This window comes from Lissotriton helveticus, chromosome 7 (genome assembly GCF_964261635.1).
Source record: "Lissotriton helveticus chromosome 7, aLisHel1.1, whole genome shotgun sequence".
NCBI lineage: Eukaryota > Metazoa > Chordata > Amphibia > Caudata > Salamandridae > Lissotriton > Lissotriton helveticus.
Window position 1 is genome coordinate 1,932,721,312 of NC_136068.1, and position 24,674 is coordinate 1,932,745,985.

Below are 24,674 nucleotides of genomic sequence, written 5' to 3' on the forward strand. Positions count from 1 at the left end.
TCCTTACTGACGCTCAAGTTTACAGACACTCCTACTACTGCGCATGCTCAGAGCACAGATAACACCACCTGTCCTGCAGCTGGTCACTGCCAGGGATCACATCTGTCTTGCAGCTGGTCACTGTCAGGGATCACATCTGGACTGTACCTGGTCACAGACTGACAACCCTGGAGAAGGAGACACCCACTGTCACTGGGGGGATGTCTCAGCAGCAGTCAGACCAGGTAAGTTCTGCCCTCAGCAGGTTTTTGTCTGGCAGCACCTGATCATCTACAGATTCTTAGCACCATCTATTTTTAAGATACACGCCTTTTAAAAAAAAAAGATATATATATTTAATTTTTTTCATTTTATGTAGTGCAGGCATGGCCTGGAGGCATCAGAGCACTGTACAATAAAGCAGAACATGTCCACAACAAATAGAAAAATACATTGACAGTTGTATAATACAGAATTTATGATATTTAGTTTCCCAGCCGGTGGGTACATAGTGACGTTTCTCTGCCTGTATTTTGGAAGCTGGCAGAATAGCACAGAATCTCTGCTGTTCCCTCCATTTCCTAAATACATCCAAATATATATATACTGAGCTTTGCCTTCCTTTTGCTCACCTGCTGGCTGAATAGTACAGACTTGCTGCTATTTTCCCGCCTACTGGCCTAATATTTATCAGGGTACCAGTTTTACTTCTGTAAGATTCATGCCTCCACCTTGGGCACTTTCATAGTGCCGCCGGTCCCCAGAATACCCGTCCTGAAGAGGCCCGTATCACGAGAGGGTCGAAACGTCGTCGACAACTGCAAAGGGAGAGCCTCGGCTAACTAGAAGTTGCTTATGAACAAATGATTGTATTAGATATACAAAGGGCTCCCTTTTAATTACCAATAACCATCGCCTCCTTTCTTATTAGCACTACATATATTGCACTGTTTTGGTTATGGTCCCTTCACTGGGGTCACAAATTTACGTCCTAATGTGGAAATGTATATAGTGTGAATAAACAATTGGAAATTCTTTTTATGTCTTTTCACTATAAGTATTGTCTATGCAAAATAAATAATACTCCCTTTGACTGAAGTGGGTACCGCAAAAATAGTTTTCTCTGTGGGATTTCCATAAAAGTTTTTTATAAAAGTGATACACCTAACTGAAATATGGGTTGATTCTCCATTTTATGTTTTCTCTTGTTAAAGCACACGAGAAATACTACTCCTTGCAAAAATTGAATTAATTGGTTCAAATGAGGTCCTTGTGAACATTGTTTCTGCTCAAATAGCAATACCCAGTTCGCAAGAACATATAGGTCGCTCTTGTTTTTTGTGATAATCGCTTGCTAAATAGATAATTTTTTCTACAGTTTGTCCAGCAGGACTTGCACTGCCAAAAGCGAATTTTCTCCAGTGGGCATTGAGACACAAACATAGTAGCAAATAATTTCTTGAAGCTCAAGCAGCCCTATACAACTTTTTTTTGCAGCTCATGATCCTTTTATACGTGAAGACAAGACATCACTCCGGAACTCTGGAAAAAGAAACATAGTTGCCCAAGTCCATGCATGACTAGTTTGTCTGGCCCTGTTTTTTTCTTAGAATTCTGGGACTTGTAGTCCTGGTTTTATACTGTGTTAACTAAAAGTACCAGTATTCTAAGAAAAAGCTGACATTTCTAGTTCTGTCTGGACCTGGGAAACTTGGCAGCTATCGAAAGAATGTCAATAGAAGTAGGGCATATATCAGCACAAGAAGAACACATTGCAGATGCATAACAGATGCACACAAATCTAGGTATTCCTCACCCATTCCTACACCATCTAGGAGGGCTTCAGGTACCATTTTTGCCAAGCATAATTCATACTTAAAAAAAGATCATGCATTGTCTTGTAGCACATACTCACTGGTTGCCTTCCCTCTTGTGCATGCTGCGATTCTGCAACACAATGTAAAGTAAATTCCTAGACAATCATATAGTTTCTCAACATATGTCAAACATGTGTCTAATTAGTCAATTTGTAACTTGTATTGCACAATAACAATTAAAAAAAGGTCAAAACAATTAATATAACAAACTATTTAGATATTTTATTCATTGAGTGATTCATTTCAGAAAGGAAGGTGCACTCTGATAGAAGTCAGTCAGAAAACACAAGTGTGGTTCATCAATCTTCTTTTTATTTAAAGTTGTTAGTTTAAAACCGGCAAACAGCCAACGTGTTTAGTTCCCTAGTGCCACTGGAACTTCATCAGGGCTGTAACAATTGTAACAAAAATACCATAAATATGCATATGATACATCAAATAAAAACTGTACATAAGACAAAATGACAATAACAAACATTAAAAGAAAAATGACCCAAGACCAATACAATAATTTCAATTAAGAAGTTACGAAACAATAACAGTAAAACACAGCGATAAACATTAGTATACATACATATACATTTATCTAACCATACCATTTACAAAAAGGGGTGTGTGGAGCATGAATATCTGAAGGTGAGACACATTTCAATAACAAAAAGTAAGAGATAAAATAACAGCTTTGGGAATAAACATCTGACAAAGTAGTGTGTCAGAAGAATAGTTTTAGAAAAGTGAAGTGGGAGTAGAGACATGTTAGACCAATATACCAAGATACATAGAGAATAACAGATATAGTAATAAAAAAAATAATAATAAAAAAGAAGAAGAAAATAGACATTTGACCGTGCAACAGTAACACGAAAAATGATAGTAATGAGATTAGCCAGTATTGTTATGTTACAAGCGTCAAACCGTCATAGGAAATTATCACAGGGGCGCGGTTTTAAGGTACTTGGTTATGAAAACCCCTTTGGAAAGGCTAAAACACAGGATACCTGATTCAGCCGGAATCTAGTTAAAACAAAGCAATGTTGTACGTTTGTTACTAGTGACAAATAGGGCTGTAGCTGTGGGGTCGAACTGATGATAACATACCTTCTCACCATGGGCTTGGCAAGTTCAAGTCCCTCCCTGGTCACCTGCTGCCTATCCAAAAACGTTATTTTAATTTCCTTGATCGCTGCCGGTCCTAGAGATTTTGGGTTACTATACATATCTGGACATCCTGCTGGGACATCCCAGCAGCGTCAATTGCTCCCTGAATTTGTAGAGCTCCATCAAGGGCCATGCAATCCATGATAACCATCTGTTTCAGAGTGGGAGAAACGCTTGACCAAATCCTAAACCAACACATCAGAGGTGCAACGGCAATACGATCCGAGATGTACCTCAAGCCAAGGTCCTCATGTAGGGGGGAGAGCTGGGCGGCCTCACATAGATTTGTTCTCAACCCCCTGGATGTCCTGCACGTCCTTGTGACCCCGTACGTCACACCCATATGTCGCCATAGGGATACATTTCTCTTTATAAACCCTAAATAGGGGGGTGTGGAGCATGAATATCTGAAGGTGAGAAACATTTAAATAACAAAAAGTAAGAGATAAAATAACAGCTTTGGGAATAAACATCTGACAAAGTAGTGTGTCAGAAGAATAGTTTTAGAAAAGTGAAGTGGGAGTAGAGACATGTTAGACCAATATACCAAGATACATAGAGAATAAAAGATATAGTAATAAAAAAAACTAATAAAAAAGAAGAAGAAAATAGACAAAAAAATAATAATAAAAAAGAAGAAGAAAATAGACATTTGACCATGCAACATTATTGGCCTCAATCCCAATCTTTTAGCAAAATTCCAAACGGCCCGACTGCTCTGGCCAAATTGTTCTTTTTTACATGCCTTTGCGAAACCCAGGACCCGTTATCGTAAAAAAATACCCCCAAATACGGAAAAGTGGACACTTTCGACAATTCCACCCCCCTACAAACAAACTTTGTCTTAGCGGCCTTCTTACTGCCCATTGTCATTGTGTGTGATTTGGTAAAATTAGTCGCTAAATCAAGTGACTCCATAAAATCAGTAAAAGTATTTAAGAGATTTTGGAGACCTATGGCAGCCCTTGCGAACAACACTACATCATCTGCATTGAGTAATGCTGGGGCCAATTTGGACCCAGCTCTTGGGATGTCTTGAGTACTGCCTGTGAGGTGGTCTCTTAGTTTATTTATGTAAAGTGTGAACAATAGGAGTGCCATGATGCACCCCTATCATACCCCTCGCTTAACCTCCCAGGGATCCATTAGACTGCCATCGTCTTACCACCACCGTTGTATTATTATGGGCATAGTGTAAAAAGGATACCAGACTTGGTTCCATGCCCAATTCCCCAGAATCCGCCACAGCTTTGATCGGTTTACTCGATCAAAGGCTGACGTTAGATCCATGAATACCATCTGCAGTGTGCCCCTCTTTGCTATGGTATACTTCCCGATCACCAGGCTCAAATGTGTACATTGATCCAATGTGCCTCTCCCTTGCCTGAACCCGTACTGCAAATCGCTAATAACATTAACATTTTCTAGCCATAGCGACAGCCGCTTCAAAGTCACCTTTCCCATGATTATGGCAGTGCTTTCATGGAGGGAATGTAGTTAGGCCGCACATGCGTATATACAAGCGTACAGCTCACTAGCGAGTGCTAATCTCAGGTACTGTAAATGGGCTTGGAGAGTTTAATATTTGTAATTCACTTTAATTAGCTAATATGTGTGGATGTTCCTGCTAGAAATGCTTGTACACAATTGTGTGTTCTATTTGCTGTTTAACCTACATTCACAAACTGTGAAAATTGTGTTATATGTCTGTCTAGAAGCTCATATCTTCAACATTTGTACCCTGGAGCTAGGGGTGGTGCTACTAAGAGAAGAGGGATTTTATTTTTGCAGAATGGATTTTCATTAACAATTTCATCTCAATAAATTGAGTTTCTTGGTAAGCTGCTTTTTCTGTTTCAGACGCAGGTGGCATTCCATGATCCGTCTGCTTGTTTTTCCCAAGAGGAGTGGACACTGCTGCAGGAATGGCAGAAGGAACTCTACAGGAATGTGATGAAGGAAATCCACCAAGCCTTAATGTCACTTGGTAAAGCTGCGTTCTTTCTTTTAATACATTTCTTATTTGGTTTCAGGTAAATTAAACAGTATCAGGTCTCTCAGTCGTTCATACAGTAAGAAAATCTGATCTTCTCAGTACCTGATCCACATAGTATTCAAAATGTCATTTAGCACTCGCCTAAAAATACACTGGTGTAGTTCCTTCATCCCTCCGTGACCACGAGAACTGTAAGTGAAGGCCAGCGAGGCTCTGTGATTCCAGAGACCTTCATAAGCCATGGACCCCAAGTCTTCCTCATTATCTGCAGACACCCCCACCCGCTCTTGTGACGCACCCTCTCTGCCACCACACACCAGCCCTGTTCGATTGCCAGAATTTGACGTCTGGTGGATCAGGGCTACCCCTTTTGGATGTAATACCTTTTTAGGCTACAACAAACTCCAACTTAACTATGAGAATTTGGTGTCCGAGCATGTCTACCTAAGACCTCCCTTCAACTGACATTCCGATATGTGTCCCGATACATCCAAGACCATTCACTCTAGGACTCCAGAACATGTTTCTCAGGCAATGGCTCTCTTTCACTTCTGGATTCTCAGCATATGTTTTGATATTCTACAAAGGGCCTTTCTTAAAGAATTATGAGTTTCATCTTTCCCTCAGTCCTAACGATACTTTCTTGAATAGGTGTATAGGTCAGGTAGCCATTGTGATGTAGTAGAAGCTATTGTGATATGCGTGGTAGTGGGGAAAGACTGGTTTTACCAGGAAGACGTCCCTTTTTTCTACTCTGTGTGACTGTGTATGGTATTTCTGGCCCTCAATGCCAGCACAAAAAGGTTGCAGACTTCCAACCAATCTGTTGTTGTTTTAACTCTTTCTATTCATTTTCCATCAAGAATATTGAAAACATGACTTCAAAGCTTTTGACTGTTCACTAACTACAGAGCTTCCACATATCGACAATACTTCCATTGCTTTGTCGTCATTCCTTCATATGCTGTTCATCCGTCAATGCGCATTCCATCAGGTCCTTCTTCAAATGGCCACCCCAGGGGCATTGGGGGACTCTGCCCCTAGAGCCAACATTCTTATTTTCTTTTTATAATTTTTCCACGCTATGAATATCCCTAATAGGCTTTGCTTTATTTCTCCAACACAGCACCGGTAATCCTTTTCAGACAAGAATATTCAGCAAATCTGATTGGATTTTTATGAAGTATGATCCACTCTAATTGGCCTCAGACGGCAAAGAGTCAGTTTAACAGACACACCCCGAAGGCACAAGGTGATTTAGGCAGTTGGATTGAATGCTCTGGGTCCAATTAGAAATAGTCCTGCATCCGCATATAGGCCTCTCTCGCTGCTCGATACAGATACTAAAATATTTGCTAAGATTCTTGCTGAGCGTCTTTCTCCGTTACTCCCAGTAGTGATGGTGTTGTAATTAGGAAGAGACAAGTAGATGCTTGAATGAAGTTTAATCCAGGAGACAGCTTGTACAACCACCACAAACAGGTACCAGGTATAACTGAAGTACAGTAGAACATTACTAACCTTAGAATGTCAGAGTAGAAAGAACCAAAACAATTCTAAATGGAACATGGGAGGTAGAGCAGAATAAACATGGGAGAAAGAACAGGAGAAGGGATACTACACACCTTCCCCCCTAAAAAAAACAAAAAAAACAGTGGAAAATAAAAAAAACGTATGAAAGTAATCACGCAACTTTACAGGAGTGTGTTTGACTCGTACACTTTTCCTTTGAAGAGAATCAGCATTAGGAACATCAGCAGACTGTAAGGGAGCATTTTCATTAACAGAAATACTAACATGCTTAGTACTAGGCTGTTCATTATTCTGATTACAATTGTCAGGCACAGGAGAATTACAATTGTCAGGCACAGGAACAGAACAACCAACACTCTGACTTTCACGATCAAAAGTGTCAAACAAAGGAGAATAAGATGTATCACTTTGTTTGGCAGAAACATTGAGTTTATCAGTGGAATGGTCATTGAAGGAAGATAGAGTAGGACAGAGATTAGTGTGAGGACGAAGATTTAAACTCTTACATAGAGAAATCCTTCTAAAGTTCCATATTTTGCCATCCTCAACCCTCACGGCCTTTGAAAATACTTCAATAACCTTGCAAGGGTCTGACCACTTGTTCCACTTATTGTCAAAAACTCTGCCAAACTTGACACGTACAAAATCGCCCACCTTGACCTTCTGGCCAGGTCTTTTAGCAGACAGGAAATTAGCCTTCATTTTCTCTTGATATTTTAGAACCCTGTCCTTAACACTGTCAGAATCCACTGAAGATTCACAGGGAAGCTTAACTTTCATCCACCAAGGAAGGAGTTTGGATCCAGGTTTCCTGCCTTTAAGCAATTCAAAAGGTGAAAAACCTGTAACAGAGTTGGGTGAAGTGCGATAAGACAGTAAGGTGGAACGTAAAGCTTTCCTCCAATCTAAATTGCTCTTAACAGCAAGCTGGATGGACTCTTTGATGACTCTGTTGAAGCGTTCTGTTTGACCATTGGCTTGGAGATTGTAGTTGGACACTCTTTTGTGCACAATGCCACATCTCTGGACAAAAGATAAGAACTCTTTGCTAATAAATTGCGGACCATTGTCCGACACAATTTCAGCAGGGATGCCTTCTCTACAAAAAACCTCATCTAAGAACTGAACGATTTGAGTAGACCCAACCTTGTCAACAATTTTTAATTCTGGCCATTTAGAAAAATAATCAATGAGGACCAAACCAAACACATTTTGGTGGGGAGATAAATTAAGGGGTCCAATTATATCAATACCCAACTTCTTCCAGGGACAAGAAACAAATTCAATGGGAGAAATGTCAACAGCCAATGGTTTGACAGTCTTTTCACTTTTACCACAAGGAGAACATGAACTAACCCATTTGTCAACCATTTTAACTATACCAGGCCACCAGTAAAATTCGCGAATACGCCTCTTAGTACTGGACATGCCCATATGTCCTTCATGAGCCATGGAAATAATTCTTTCTCTCAAAGAAATAGGAGGAATGATTTTATCACCTCGGAGGATGAAACCTTGGTCAAACATAAGTTCATCCTGTACCTTGAAAAAGGAAAGGATGTCCCCAGACAAATATCGTTCTTGAGGCCAACTATACTGCAAGTACCTTGTTAACAAAGGCAAATTAGGATCACTTGCCATTGCTTCTCTCCACTCAGTTTCAGAAATACTACCAGAAGAACCTGCAGTACAACACTCGTTGACGTCCTCAATATTAAACACAACATCGGAATCAATATTCCAATCACCAGAGAATACAGAATTGATCAATGGCAACCTGGACATGCAGTCAGCGTGCACATTTAAACGACCAGGAACATATTCAACAATACACTGAAATTCCTGTAACTTTGCAGCCAGGCGTGCTAGACGCGCAGTTAACGTTCTTCCACCACCAGCTGCCAGCATGTTAATTAAAGGCTTATGGCGGTTCTTAGACGGAACCTGGTTCCCCAGAGAATTTGCCTAAAGTGTTCTGAGGCCCAGGTACATGCTAGTAACTCTTTCTCTATTGTGGAATAGTTGTACTCAGCACCCCGCAAAGTTCTTGAAGCGTAAGAATACTCTTCGCCTTTGTCTTTTTGCATTAAGACTGAACCCAAGCCAACATTGCTTGCGTCGACACACACTATGCACTCTTTTCCAAGATCGAACGGTCTTAAAAATGGGGCATTGATAATTTCTTGCTTCAGTAACTCAAACGCATGTTGCTGATCACTATTCCATGAAAACTTAGCATCTTTCTTTAACAGCAACCTAAGAGGATGTACTTTTGAGGCATAATCCTGAACAAATTTACTATAAAACTCAGTGAGGCCTAAAAAAGACACTAGCTGATCTTTGTTCAAAGGTGAAGGAGCTTTAGATATACTTTTGATGTGGTTAAGTTTAGGTTTAATACCCAGAGCCGAAATTTCGTGACCAAGGTACTCGACTTTACTTTGTCTGAATTTGCATTTGGAAAGTTTAAGTGTCAACCCATATTCTTGAACACTTTTTAAAACTTTTACTAGATTTTTATCGTGTTCCTCAAAATTTTTCCCATGTATTAGGATGTCATCCTGAAAGGCAATTGCACCTTCACATCCTTCAAGCACAGTTTTCATAAGGCGTTGGAATACAGATGCCGCACTGGCTAGACCGAAGGGCATTCGACAATACTGAAACAAGCCTTCAGGTGTAATGAAGGTGGTCAGAAATTTCGAATCTTCATGCAAAATTACTTGATGGTAAGCGCTGGTCAAATCTAGGGTGGAAAAAACACAGGCACCCGAAAGGGTAGAAATGAGCTCATGTATGTGGGGTAGGGGATGTCTGTCAATCGAGATCTCCTTGTTTAGACTGCGGAGGTCTACACACAGACGAAGTTCGCCATTACTCTTAAGGGACAAAACAACTGGCGAAACCCATGGGGATGACTCAACTGGTTCGATGATTTTTTTTGAAACAAGATCTGATAAAATTACCTTCAGTTTGTCACGGTACGCTAAGGGTACATTTCTGACTCTATGTCGGACAGGGATTGCTGACTCTTTAAGTATAATACGGTGTTTGAAATTGGCAAAAAACCCCAAATTATCATTAAAAATGCAGGGAAAATCCTTTTTTAATTGAAGAACAAAATCGTTTTCTGGTGACACCACATATACAGGAGGAGAAGCATTAGGATCAAGTTTGATTCCTAAATCGTATTGATGAGGCCAGCATAAAATAGATGCCCCTTTAGTGGAAACGTAAACTTTCCCTCTAGTAGTTCTATCTTTAAACCTAATGTCCGCCCACATGTAACCTTCAAGGTCTATTTTCTTCCCAGTGTACCCTCCAGGATGTATATCAGGTGGTAAAAGTTTTGTTGAGCTCCAAAATTTATCAAAAATATTTTTGCCAATTATAGTGTACCAGGCACAGGAGTCAATGAGCATAGATATTTCTACATCATTAATAAAGATAATATCACTGGGAAAACTTTTGCATTCAGTATCACCAACACACAACATGGTGTTAATTTCAGACGGTTGTTCACAGTCATCATATTCATCATACGACAGAAAATTGACTTTCTGTGAAGACTTACACATTTTGCTAAAATGGCCTGACTTTTTACATTTGACACAGATCTTGTTCCAGGCTGGACAGCCTCTATAGTTTCCCACATGGTCATTAGCACCCCATCTATAGCATATTATTTGAGATTTCTTAGAAAAAGGTCTATTGTCTCTACCAAAATTATCTTTTCTAGTAGGGGTGAATACAGGTTTCCTGTAATTGGAAGGATTTCTTACTAAGGAAACTTCAGGAATAATTACTTTAGATTTAACTTCATGCCCTCTAATTTCATTTACGAACAATTCAGATTGCTCAACACCTTTAGCAATGTTTAATACGGCACTAAGAGAAGACTCAGTGCCCATCCATAAACGTTCTTGTATCTTTTTGCTCTTGGTACGCATCATGATTTGATCTCTCAAAACCTGGTCAAAATTTATGGTTTCGAAAGAACAAGAACCCGCTAAAGTACGTAGAGCAGCAACGTAAGTTTCAATGGATTCATCTACTTTTTGTACCCTAGAATAGAACTTAAATCTTTCCATAACAGTGTTGATTTTCCTTCCAAATCTGGTATTAAGTTGCTTAATAACGACCTCAAAAACATTTAAATCACCTCCACCTACATTTTCAATAGGCGGTAAACTTTCTAACTCTTTGAGACCAGCTCCACCTAGACAATTTTTTAACAAGGCAAGTTTCCTTTTAGGAGAACACCCATCTTCCTCTACCACATCTACATAAGCTAGGAAAGTCGGGTACCAAAGGTCCCATTCCACTTTAGGATCACCAGCAGAAGGTAAAAAATGAGCTGGCGAAGTAATGTTATTGGACATTCTGAAGTAGATACAAATAAAATAAGGAGTAAAGAAAAAAAATAAAAGTAGTCACCGTTGTCTAGTTGATTTCGTTGTCAGCAGCACAGTTGTTCAGTCGATTTCATTGTAGAAAGTTGTAGAATGTTTTCTCTGTATTAGTAATGTACACGGGAAAAAGATAATAAATATAAATGAGGAAAGTATATAAATAATCAAAAGAAGACGAATGAAAGCAGAGAAAAAAAATAAATAAGGTTTAAAACGGAGTTCCGATTATGTTCGTTGTCATGGGAATCAAAGATGGCTGCTGGAGCGCAACGCTGTGCGTGAGGACGCGTAGACAAACACGTGGTGACGTAGGAGTGCGCTGAAGCAAAATGCGCAATGGAATGATGACGCGCAGAATCCAGGCGCGTAATGAAGAGCTTGTGAAAACAAACAGTGCTCACGCGAGTGAAGATACAGTAAGTTAATCTTTTTTTTTTTTTTAAATGCTTCTTTCCGATGAATGCCAAACAAGGAAAATACATATATTGAAGGGCAAAGTCAAACAGATTTCACACGGAGAGGTCTACGAGGCACATGTAGAGTAGATATTAGGAGATTTCTAAGCGTTAAAGAAAGGTCGAAGTAGAAAAACGGCCGCAGGTGCAATCAAAGCACGTAAAATAGTAGAAACTGCCGCTGGTGTTACAACATAAAACATATACAGGAATGAAGAAAAAAAAAATACCTTGAGTGGGTCCTTACTGGAAACAGTGAACGCTGTCTCCAAACTTCATTTTTTTTTTTTTAAGAAAAATTGTAGAAGAAGAAATGGGTCCTTTTCTAGCTTCAGGCTTTGATATCCCGATCGTCGCCAAATTATGTTGTAATTAGGAAGAGACAAGTAGATGCTTGAATGAAGTTTAATCCAGGAGACAGCTTGTACAACCACCACAAACAGGTACCAGGTATAACTGAAGTACAGTAGAACATTACTAACCTTAGAATGTCAGAGTAGAAAGAACCAAAACAATTCTAAATGGAACATGGGAGGTAGAGCAGAATAAACATGGGAGAAAGAACAGGAGAAGGGATACTACAGATGGCACCAGAACAATCAGGCTTTGTGCCAACTCCTTCGCTGACAAGTAATCTGCGTACTCTATTTGGCACGATGGCTAGCATTAACCCAGAGACACAGGCTGCAGCGGTCTTTCTCGATGCAGAGAAGGCCTTCGATTCCATTGAATGGCGCTTCTTGAAGGCTGTACTGGGAACGGTTGGAGTGGGAGAGGTCTTTATCAAGTTAATAGAAGTTCTATATGAAAGGCCTACAGCATGGGTACGAGTTAACAGGTTGCTTTTAGAGCCCGTACACATTAGAAGAGGTACAAGGCAAGGGTGCCCTCTGCCTCGTCTCCTGTAAACGCTTGCAGCGGAGCCCCTGGTGTGCGCACTGCGCAAATACCACGGTCACCGTGGCTTAAAGTTTCCCCAGTATAACTTGGTAGTCCCAGCTTATGCATATGACACACTTCTATATGTCAGAGAGCCCTAACGGAACTTAACGCCTGTACTGCAGGAAGTGGAAAGATTCGGTCAACATTCAGGGTTACGCATCAATTGGACTTAGTCTACTGCATTCCCTCTCACCTCAGGCACAGTCCTGTTGTGGTTGATTACCCTGTCATATGGTCCATGGAATCTACTCACTATTTGGGAATTCAGATCCACACCGATCTGGAAGTTGTGGTTCGTGCGAATTATGGTACAGCGATAACCAAACTGTCAGAATCCATTGAGAAATGGATACACCTGCCTCTGTCTTTGTTGGGGCGCATACCACTCCTGAAAATGATAGTGCTTCCACGTTTTCTGTTCCTTTTTGCCAATGTTCCTATCTTACTGCCAAAGTCTTTCTTCCGCACATTATGTTCCCTTCTACTCTGCTAGGTAGGGGCCGGTAAGCAACAGAGGGTGCGATGGGAGAAACATATTCAGCAGGTGGACTTGGAGCTCCCAATTTCGAACTGTATTACTGTGCTGCACAACAGATGCATGCATTTCGTTGCCTGCATGGTGCCTCAGATAGCCCACAGGTATACATTGAAAAAGCAGCCATGGAACCCTATTCATTACCACAGTATCTTTCCGAGACTCTCGGATGTGATATCATGTGATAGATCCAGTTGGGTGTATGAGAAGCCTACTCTGAAGGCTGTACTGAGAACGGTTGGAGTGGGAGAGGTCTTTATCAAGTTAATAGAAGTTCTAAATGAAAGGCCTACAGCACGGGTACGAGTTAACGGGTTGCTTTTAGAGCCCATATACATTACAAGAGGTACAAGGCAAGGGTGCCCTCTGTCTCGTCTCCTGTATACGCTTGCAGCGGAGCCCCTGGTGTGCGCACTGCACGAATACCACGGTTACCGTGGCTTAAGGTTTCCCCAGTATAACTTGGTAGTCGCAGATTATGCATATGACACACTTCTATATGTCAGAGAGCCCTTCTGGAACTTAACGCCTGTACTGCAGGAAGTGGAAAGATTCGGTCAACATTCAGGGTTACACATCAATTGGTCTAAGTCTACAGCACTCCCTCCCACCTCAGGCACAGTTCCTGTTGTGGTTGATTACCGTGTCGTAGGGTCCACGGAACCTACTCGCTATTTGGGAATTCAGATCCACACCGATCCGGAAGTTGTGGTTCGTGAGAATTATGGTAGAGCAATAACCAAACTGTCAGAATACATTGAGAAATGGATACTCCTGCCTCTGTCTTTGTTGGGGCGCATATCATCTCTGAAATTGATACTGCTCCCACGTTTTCTGTTCCTTTTTGCCAATGTTTCTATCTTACTGCCTAAGTGTTTCTTCCACACATTATGTTCCCTTCTGCTCCGCTTGGTGTGGGCTGGGAAGCAACCGAGTGTGCGATGGGAGATACTTACCAAAATATATTCAGCAGGTGGACTTGGAGCTCCCACTTTCGAACTGTGGGGCTTATTTACAAATACTCTATTTGCGATTCTCAAATAGCGATTTTTTGAGAATCGCTATTTGAGAATCACAAACGAGATGTAATAAAAAATTCGCAAACAATTAGCGAATCCTTGGCATTCCTTAATTGTGATTAGCAAATTACGAATCGCAATTAAGGAATACCTTCCCATTCATTCCTATAGTCCCATTCATTCCTACGGGCCAGGAGGCCTATAGGAATGAATAGGAAGACATTCTCAATTTGCGATTCGCAATTAGAGAATCGCAAATTAAGAATAATTTCAAGGGTGCAAGGGCATGTATGTGCGCCACATGGGCATGTATGTGCGCCACATGGCACTTTGAAAAATGGTAAAAGGTGAATTTTTTAAAGAAATCGCAAATTACGACCAACTTGAAGTTGGTGGTAATTTGCGATTTCTTAAGGAGAAATCACACAACTTGGGGGCTTGTTACATCGCATTTAAGGAATCGCAATTTGCGATTCCTTAAATGCTTTCGCACAATAGGGAATCGCAAATTTTGCAATTCCCTATTTTGCGATTCCCTTTTGGGATGATACATCCCAAAAGGCCTTTTCCTGTTTGCAAACGGGAAAAGGGCTTGATACAGATGCCCCTGTATTACTGTGCTGCACAACAGATGCATGCATTTCATTGGCTGCATGGTGCCTCGGATAGCCTGCAGGTATACATTGAAAAAGCAGCCGTGGAACCCTATTCATCACCACAGAATCTTTCCGGACCCGAAGAGGCACTATAATTTTTTTAATTTTTTTTAAGTATGTTTTTATTGCAGATTCATAAACAAAACAATGAGTCAGGCGACCTTCCCGCCCCTGAACACCAAAAGACACAGTTCCAGAATAAAAGTTCACACAGCCATTCAGCCCACATCCCGGAGGCCGGGCGGCGTACGTGTCCAATCCTTGTACGATGTCCAGGAGGCCACCTCACGGAGGTATCTGGTCAACAACACAATGTGGTGTCTGCTTTTCTTGCAACTCCAAAACTAACCCCCTCCCTCGTACCCCTATCCGAATACAGCGCATCACCAGTGGTAAGCAATGTCATCAACAGCACTACCCGCACCTTACAGTCACACTCCATCATCTCCCCGTGTTAGGTCTCCTAACCGTCCTTCGTGTACCAATCTATGTGTCAACCGGAGCCCCAATCAGGCAGGCGTTCTCTCCTTATCTATAGCCAAGTCCCTCTCCTGTTGGAGTGCCTTCACTTCCTGCATCGGATCCCTGCCAACCCTCCCACTAACCCTCCCCCCCAACTGCTGTTGCTGATGTGGGCAATAAGCACATTCTCACTCAAGACTTTGCTACCTGAGGGGTCTACATATCTACTCCTTTATGTCCCATGGAACCCCCTACCCAGCTCATTCCTTAGACTTCCTCCTCCGTCAAGTAGTCCTTCAGAGCCTGCACCACTGCCTCCCAGGCACTCGCCATCTCTAAGCCCTTCTCATCTGCTGTCCGAGCGGCCTGCCTCAGCCTAACCGCACCCTCACACCTGGCCCATTTCTGCAGCTCATTCATCCACCTCCTGACTGATGGGTCTTCCTTTGATTTCCAGTGCCAGGTGATCTCCCTCTGGGCCAGGATAAGCCCTAGGTCAATGAATTTACTCGTGATTTTCGTCTTGGCCGTGTGAGGGAACCAGAGCAGCAGACATGTCGCCATGTCATACTCCACTTGTCGATCAGTAAATGCATTAAGAAGCTCCCCTACCTCCATCCAATACGTCCCTAATTTCGGGCACCCCCACAGTAAATGGTCCAGCTCTACCGCCAGCGCCAAACATCACGGGCACGCTGCATCCTGTACCCGGAAATACTTCCCTATCTTCCCCGGGGTCAAATAGGTCCTGTGGAGTATAAAGAAATGCACCTGCTGAAAGCGGGCTTTTCTGCACCCCTTCCACGTTCTTTGCAGAATATGGCCCCAAACCGTGTCCAGTATGGGTTTCCCTATGCTCTCTTCCCATTTCTCCCTCAGGGCAGTAAGCGGCTCCAGCCCCTCCCGCAACAGTCTAGAGTGGAGGCAGGTAACTGCCCTAACCGTACCCGCAGCCATTACCACATACTGACAGGCCATAGTCGTACTGGGTTCAGCCAATCCCCCTCTCCAGTGTTTCTGCATCGCTGCCACTATCGCCGCATGCAGCAGGTAACTCCCATTAGGTAGTCCAAACTGCTCCTGAAGTGCTCTAAAGGGGACCACAACCCCATCAATGTACAGGTCTCCCACCACCTGAAGGCCCAAATCCTCCCATTCCAATAAAGGAGACCAGTCCCCTCCATGTGGCAGCGCCGTCAGCATCCCCAGAGGAATCTCCGGTGCATATGGGCGCGCTGCCTTCGCTCTCTTTAAGCTCCTATGCCAGCACAGCCGCAGAGTCCTCTCTTCCAGGGTCAAGCCTCTCAACTCTAGTTTCTCTTGCATGATTATATACGATAGGATATGTCTTTGAATGCCTGTCCCCCTATGTTGATCTGGTCCCCTGAACTCTCTAGCGATGTGTTGGGTTAGCACCTGTAGCTGTGCCGCCAGGTAATATAACTCAAAATCAGGGACCGCCATCCCCCCTTCAAGCTTGTGTCTCATCAGTGTGGTCAGTGCCACCCTACGCCTCCCATGGCCCCAAAGAAAGTCAATAATCATCGTCCTCAATTCTTTAAAAAAACGTTGGGGGATCCACACCGGCAAGGTGCGAAAGTAGTAGAGCAGCCTGGGCAAAGCCACCATCTTTAGCAGTGCCACCCGGCCCTGCACCGAGAGTGGGAGAGAAGCCCAAAAAGTCATGCAGCCCCTCAAGGCCCTAATGCAACGTCCTACATTACCTTCCAACAGATCTAGAGCCTTGTGATATATGCGGACCCCTAAATAGGTAAAGCAAGTACCTTCCCACACAACATCTACTGTTAGTGGCGGGTAAGGCACATTCTTATGCAGCGGAAAAACACATGTTTTGTTCCAATTCACCTTAAGGCCCGACAGTCTCCCAAAGCTTGATAACATTGCAACTGCACCTTCCAGCGCCACTCCCGTATCCTCCAAGTACAGCAACAAATCGTCCGCATACAATGATATGTGGTGAAGCCCACCACCATTGCTGATCCCATTGTACATCACCCCTACCCGCGCCTGGGCCCCCAGCGGCTCCATTGCCAATGCAAATACCAGAGGAGATAGCGAGCATCCCTGCCTCGTCCCTCTACGCACCGGGTAATCAGAGGATATCACAGATCCCAGTCTCACCCTAGCCTTCACAGAAGAGTAGAGAACTCTTGTCCAGCGTCCAAATCTCTCACTTAACCCAAATCTCTCTAGTACTTTATCAAGGTACACCCATTCTAGGCTATCGAAAGCTTTCTCGATGTCAACCGTCAGCACCGCTGGCCTTTGCTCTGGCTCCAGTTGACTCTCCAATATTCGTATCAAACGGCGGATATTAATGGAGGTGTTCCTAGTGGGAATGAACCCCGCCTGGTCCGTGTGAATGAGTGTAGTCATGTGCGGCAACAGTCTAGTGGCCAAGATACGACTTAGAATCTTGTAGTCCACTGACAGCATGGACAGCGGCCTATATGACGTAACATCTGTAGCCTCTCTACCTGGTTTCAGCAGCAGGACCACCAGCGCCTCCCTCATCGAGTGGGGCAGGCGTCCCATCTCCAAGGCTTCAGAGTATACCTCTAGCAGCTTGGGTGCCAAAACATCTGTATATTTGGCATAGAATTCAATCGGCAGGCCATCAACCCCCGGCGTTCTGTCCCTAGCCATCTGTTTAATGGCTACCCTGATCTCTGATACCGTAATGTCACCACCCAATTCCTTCGTATTGTCTTCATCCAGCACCGGGAGCTGAACGCCCGCCAGGTAAGTCTCAATATCATAGACGTTGGCCTCTCGCTGACTTTCATATAAAGTCGAGTAATATTTCAAGAAGCACGACAGGACTTCGGGCTGCGAGTAAACCACCTCTCCCGCCTCCACCCGTATACTCATAATTGGGCTCCCTCTAGGTTCTGAATTAGCAAGTTTCGCCAGCAGCCTATCCACCTTGTCCCTTTCCGCATGCACCTTTGTGATATACAACTTATAATCATAACACCGCAGTCGTTCCGTTTCTGTAGCAACCAACTCCCTCGCTTCCTGTAGCCTGGCCTGCAATTCCGGACGTTCAGGCCTTTGCCGCTCTAAGTTCCTTAATACACATTCTGCTTTCTCCAAATCAGCCAGGACTGTCGTTCTCACATTCGAAAACCTCCCCATGCAGAGGCCCCTCACCACCACCTTCATAGCATCCCATTCCACTGACCTAGAAGTGGCTGTACCCTCATTCTCGCCAAAATAATGCTCAATGCCCTGACGGACAGTATCGCTGAACACTTGGTCCTCCAGGGTGTCAGGCCGCAACCTCCATGTGGGGACCGCCGTCCTCATTCGCTGCCATTGAACAGATACCAACAAGGGATTATGATCTGAGATGGTTCTAACTAAGTACTCCGTGTATGTTATCATAGCGGCCAACGGACCACTACACAATACAGAATCTATCCGCACATGTAGAGCGTGTAGTGCCGAGAAAAAGGAATAGTCCCTGGAATCAGGATGTTGCACTCGCCACACATCAATAAGGCCCCACCTCTCTTGCCAATCCTTTCTATGTGTAGCCAGTCTGCGCAACGGGGGAGTCCGCCAGTGGCGGGTGTGATCTATCTAGCAATACATCTGTAATGGAATTAAAGTCGCCCCCCAGTATTACGGGACCGGCCAGGAAATGAGCCAACGAGCCAGATAACACTTCAAAAAGCGAGCCTGATCCGTATTGGGAGCGTACACACTGCATAAAACCACATCATGGCCATACAACCTCCCCTCCACCGCTACATATCGACGCTCAGGGTCTACCATATGGTTTGTGGCCTGAAAAGGGACTCCCGCTCTCACCCACACCAACGCTCCCCTGGCAAACGCCGAGTAGGATGTGCCAAATACCTGGCCATGCCACCTCCTCTGAAGTGCAATACATTCCTATTTGGTTAAGTGAGTCTCTTGTAACAGCGCTATCAGAATACCACGCCTCACCAGATATGCATGCACCTTGTAGCGCCTCGACATAGTCCGAAGTCCACGGACGTTCCATGTTAGACATTTCAAATTAGGTAAGGTCCCCATTGTAGCCACCCCTCAACCACCCCATCAGTATCTCTCGATCGCCCACATCATTGCAGCACAACCCCTCAGCCAACACCCCCTTAAGAGCTCCCACAAAAACTCCCACATCCCCCCCTCCCCAGAACAGGACCTAATAACACATCATCAGCTCCCATCCAAACGTCAAATACAACACCCAGTCTGCTATTCTGTAGTCGCCACTACAGATGGCCTTAAAGGCCATGGGAGGGCGGCCTTAGGCCAACCGGGGGCAGACCAAGCCCTCACCCCACGCCCATGATCCCATACAATGGACCGTCACAGTACCTTCTGCTCTGCAGAGCACCAGGGTCAACAATCCCAACAGTGTTAGTCAACGTGGACCATATCCTAAATCGCCACTCATTAAAGAGCCCATCTGCTGTTTGGGGGGTGACTAGTGGTCCACCAGCGCCGTCCGCGTCCGAGAGGTCTCCCCCAGACTTTCCTTCTTCTTCTTCAGACTCTGATCCCACCGACTGCCCCTCTCGTTGCGAGCCCGTTATCACTGCAGTGGCTGCCAGAGCCCCCTTCTTGTCCGCCGCCATTTGATCATCCTGCATCGCTCTCTTGAGTTTGTTTCGCTTGCGGATGCGCTGTGATTTTCGCACCTGGGCAGGTTTCTGTCTCTCTCTCTCCCCTCCACCTCTGCGGTCCGTCCCAGCTCTGTACGACTCAAGCCAGGTCCAGGTTTCGTCGGGAGTCTGAAAGAAATGGGTCGATTCGTCTATGATCACTCGCAGCTTAGCTGGAAAGAGTAAGGAATACTGTATACCCTCGTCTCTTAGTTCTTTTTTCACAGCCAAATAAGAGGCTCTACGCTTTTGGACCTCCTGTGTATAGTCCGGAAAGATCGTGACCGGGCTGTTGTCCACCTGAAAAGGACCTGCCGAACGCGCTCTCTGTATTAGCAGATCCCTGTCCTTGAAGTGTAACACCTTTACCACCACCGGCCGTGGTGGGCGGCCAGGCAAAGGCGGCCGAGCTGGAACCCTGTGCGCCCGTTCCAAAGAAAAGAAGGGGGATAGGCCCTCTGGGGCCACAACTGTCTTGAACCAATTCTCCATATAGGCAACTGCGTCATTCCCTTCCACTTTTTCCGGTAAACCTACGACCCGTACGTTGTTCCTCCTATTTCGGCTTTCGGAATCTTCCGCTCTCTTTTCCAGCGTCGCCAAGCGATCGAGTATATCGTTTAGCTTATGTTCCGCTGTTACCACCGCAGGCTTGAGTTCCTGGAGCAGTAGCTCATTTTCTTTCACCCTATCTGTTAGCTTAGCGTGGTCCGCCCTCAAGAGGCCCAGTCTCGTGGCGACCTGTGCAATATCGTGGTGTAAGGACTCCTTAGTCGCTGTGATAGCCTCTAGTATTCCATCCAACCTTTTGTTCAGTCTCTGCTCCTGCGCCGAGCCCTCTAGGTCTGTTTGAGCCTTACGGTCTATCTCCGGCTCTTTCGCCTGATCCTGCCCCTGTTTCATTTTCAGGTCTCGACCATTCGCGGCCATCTTCAGCACCAAAATCACCGATTCCTGTATGCCCCCAGATAGGACGCTTATCCTTCTTTCGAGTACCAGATCGGTATTCCTCCGAGTTTATGTCCGCGACAAACTCGTCTACGCTTTGATTCGCAGGTACCACTTCTGGAAATTGAATTGTCCACCAGCCACTGCGTCTCCCCCACTCCACCTTCGGGAGGGTAATCACCAGTCAAACGTCAGATGTGCCCGTAGGGCAGGCCGTTTCCCCTATTTCTTATGCTGTCCCTCACTCCAGCCCTGGCCTCTCCGCCACAGCGCGCTGTCTGCCGTTGGGACCTAGCAGTGGGTCCAGATGACCTCCCAGGCGCCCTCAAGTCGGGGGCTCCACTTCCGCATACAAAATGGCTGTCCTTGATCAGATGCGACCTCCGTCGGTGGAGCTTCGAGCACAGCCAGATAGTTCGCCACCTCACTCCAGCAGGGAGGCAGCGGCTCTCGAGACTTCTCCTGTCTGGCAGTCCCCCTCTGTGCGCTCTCCTCACCCCCCAGATGCAATGTTCGAGCGGGCCCCGTACCGTTGCACTGTGAGTGCTATGTAACTGCGAGAGATCCAATTAGGCTTGCCAACACCCGTAATGAAACGTTCACTGTCGTTCAGGGAGCCGCTCCGTGTGGTTCCTGTGCGCCGTGCCCCTTCTCCGATCTCAGTGCCTGCGATCTCAATGGTCCGACCATGATACGCCGGAGAGTCGCCCCCGGTTGCCGATCACGTTATTGGGCACCAGCCCGTGCTGCAGCATTATTCGGGGGTGATTCCCTCAGCACCTCCCCTCTATTCAAGTTTATAGTCACCCCCGCGAGCCACTGCTCTGCACAGGGGCGCGAGGATTTACCGGGGCCTCGGCTCGGCGCTACCGGCCACCCATGGATTTTGACCGGCGGCTCCAGACGACCCCACACCTGCGTAGTCCCAGGGGCGGCGCTCCTCCTCGCAACTCCGCTCCAGTTTTCCGCAGTCAGGCCCTCCTCAGTAGCGGCCGCCTCAGATCACTTTAAGATAAGGAGATTTCCACCACACGGCCGCCATCACAGGCACCAGGCGTCACATCAGCGATCCTCGTCCCTTGAGGTTACGGGAGGCTCCACTCTTCCCTAGCCTCGGGTGTCGTCCTGTACGGGGTGTGTTTCCTCCTTCGCTCGCCTTTCCAGCCGCCGTCCGCTGTGACTATCCCCTCATATCGCCTCGCCTCTCTATTTTCATTTGCCTCGGCTCGGGACTGCCGCCATTTTGCCCACAGACCGCAGCACAGTCAGCCCCGAAATCGGCTCTCTACACGCCGTTCGGGTCTCCGCTTCTCCGAAAGTGTGCTCTATTTTCACCCCCGATGCTCTGAACAGAGAGCCTGTGCCGCGAGCGGCCCCCAGGCGAGGCTTGTCAGGAGAAATTGCGGGACAATGCGTGGAGCTACGAGCTCACGCCGCCATCCCTTTCGGCGTCCAAGCCACGCCCCCGATGAGGCACTATCATGTGATAGATCCAGTTGGCTGTACAAGAATCTTACTCTGGAGGAGGCGGACATGCGTGGTGTTACCCTTCTATACTCTCCTAAATTGTCATTAGAAATGTGCTGGTTGTTGCCAATGAGTGGAGAGAGGGACTTTATCTCTGCTAGGCATGCATGGCAGACCATATGTGGCAGACCATATGTGGCAAAACCACCTATGGCATAACCATAGGGGGTTTTATCCTAGACGGTACAGTCAAGCACTGGGCTCCGCTGGCCACAGAATACCCAGATGCCTCCCTAATAGCAAGATTACATTTTTTTCGAGCAAGGCATACACTGCAGGAATGGCGTGCGGAGTTACAGTTAGACATCACTGACGAGCGGTGGGTATATTGCTGCAGAGACACGAAGACTATATCCCTAAACGGCAGACATCGATTAATACACTACAAATTTCTGCAGAGATGATAACTGCATGAGATGTGGGGTGGCTTAGGCAAATTTCACGCATTTAGCTTGGACCTGTCCAGGGATTCAGAGATTCTGGGAGATGGTGCACCCTGCATTGCAGGATATAGCTGGAGTAGGTATTAGACTGACTCCCCTGGAGGCATTGCTAAGTTAAACCAAGGAGTACCCCAAAGACACACGCAAATTATTAGCTTTGTGCGTCCTGATAGCAAAGCGCAGGATTGCTATGAGATGGAAGAAAGGCCTCACACCCACACTAGAGAAATGGTGTGAGATTTATCCCGCTGCAACATGCGCTCAGAAAATTTTAATGCGCGTATGCCCACACGCTGCAAATCAAAAAATATTTGTGAACCATTTTGGGCATATCAGGCCCTCAATTCCACTGTAGACGAGGAGAGGTAGGAACATGACAGGTTAGGGTTGGCTAAAGTGGTGAGGATTCTGTGGGATTGCAGCGAGGCCCTGTCTGTGGTGCTGCCTTTTGAGTTGGGCTGGCCATACATTTGAGGGGAGGGATTGCCATAGGTCCCCCTTTTGTAAGAACTGTTGTAAGTGCTTGAATGTATAATGATACTGCCCCCCACCAGTGTAAATTCAAAGTGGAACGCATTAATTCTGTTGTAACTGTCTGGACGGGTTCTGATATATACATTTTGAATTCTTACTGCTGCTGTTGTATCTAATGCAATGATCAATGGATACGTGTTTGTATACAAAATGAAAATAAAATTTAAAAAAAAAAAGAAATATTCCTGCATTTAGGAAAATCGGATTGAAGAGGAAAGGCCCATTGAGATTGACTGGAACAACTGTGGCCTTACTAGACAGACGTTGTGGTCCAGGAACGGTGCTGGATATCAAGGAGAAAACACATCTTGGAGTATTCCTTGTAGACTCCTGGCAAGAGTAGATAGACCTCTGCATAGTCCTCCAATTGTTTCTAGGACAATTCTTGGACACATGCAACTGACTTATGTTTTCTGGTGTAACCTGGGAAATGTCTGTGAATTCCAAAATTTCTGATATTTTTACCCAATTAAGGGGCTCATTACGATGTTGTGACTTTCGCCACCGCCGAGCCGGCGGTGGCGACTGTCACGACACCGTAACGAGTGAAACCCTCGTCATATTACAATGGTTGGGGGTTTCGCAGCGGACGCAAAGTGCATCTGCCGCTTTTCCGCCGTTCGGCAATCGTTACGATTGCCAGCCGGAATGGGGCACTAATATGGTGGTGGTGCATACCAGGCACCGCAATCCATATTAGCATGGGAGAATGCAAAGGCCTTTCCATGGAGGCAATGCCGCCAAGGAAAGGCTGACGGGAATTGCTTTGGGGGCCCATTGTGGTCCACCAGGCTGAACTTGGGGGTAATGGTACCCCCCCACATTACCAGGCTCAAGGTGGCAGGCACGGCACAACGTGCTTCTTTGGCATTGCGGCGGGTGATGCTTACAGCAGCACCCGCCGCAATGTCAAAGATACGGACTGCGACCACTACTGTGGCGGTTGCATCCTAATTTGCGATGCGGGACCACCGAACCGCTGGCGGCCGGTCCCAACACCGCTATACCTGCCATCCTCACGGGGTCCTAAGTTGGAAACCTGCTGGGGTAATATTCAAACATATTTGTGAATTGTTCCCCATACATTTATCTCATTCTGGAATGCTGCTCACAACTTTAATGTGTATCACTTTCTTGTCTTTACATTGCTACTCCTGGTGTATCTGCTACTTGAATGAATTGTGGTGGCTTTCCAAGTTGACACCCGAAACAAGGATCACTGAAAGAGAAGTTAAACCTCTGTTTTCTTTTTATTTATAGGTCCTCTTATTGCCACCACAGTCTATACATTAAAGGCTAAAGAAAAAGAACATATGTGCTTCACTCTCAACCAGGACATTGAGAAACGGCACAGAACATCTGTTTCCCCACGCAGGAGATGCATCCAAGGTGATCGGACAGTAAGACCTACTATCTTTCCGGGGCTAGCGCATACTCATGCCTGGGCACAAAGATGTGTGTAGGCCAACCCAGAGACTCATATAGACATAATGAGACACACAAAACCCAAATATCAGCACTCTAGTGAGATTGAGTGAGA

General features: G+C 45.3%; 1 protein-coding gene across 1 annotated transcript in view; it reads left to right on the plus strand.

Moving 5' to 3' along the window:
* The first annotated feature begins 105 nt into the window (after positions 1-105).
* LOC144769988 (uncharacterized) overlaps positions 106-24,674 on the plus strand; it is a 240,104-nt gene continuing 215,535 nt past the window's right edge. The window contains exons 1-3 of the mRNA XM_078654184.1: positions 106-224; positions 4,875-5,001; positions 24,395-24,523. Coding sequence (XP_078510310.1) covers positions 201-224; positions 4,875-5,001; positions 24,395-24,523 — 280 coding nt within the window. The 5' untranslated portion in view covers positions 106-200. The remainder of the gene's footprint in view (positions 225-4,874; positions 5,002-24,394; positions 24,524-24,674) is intronic.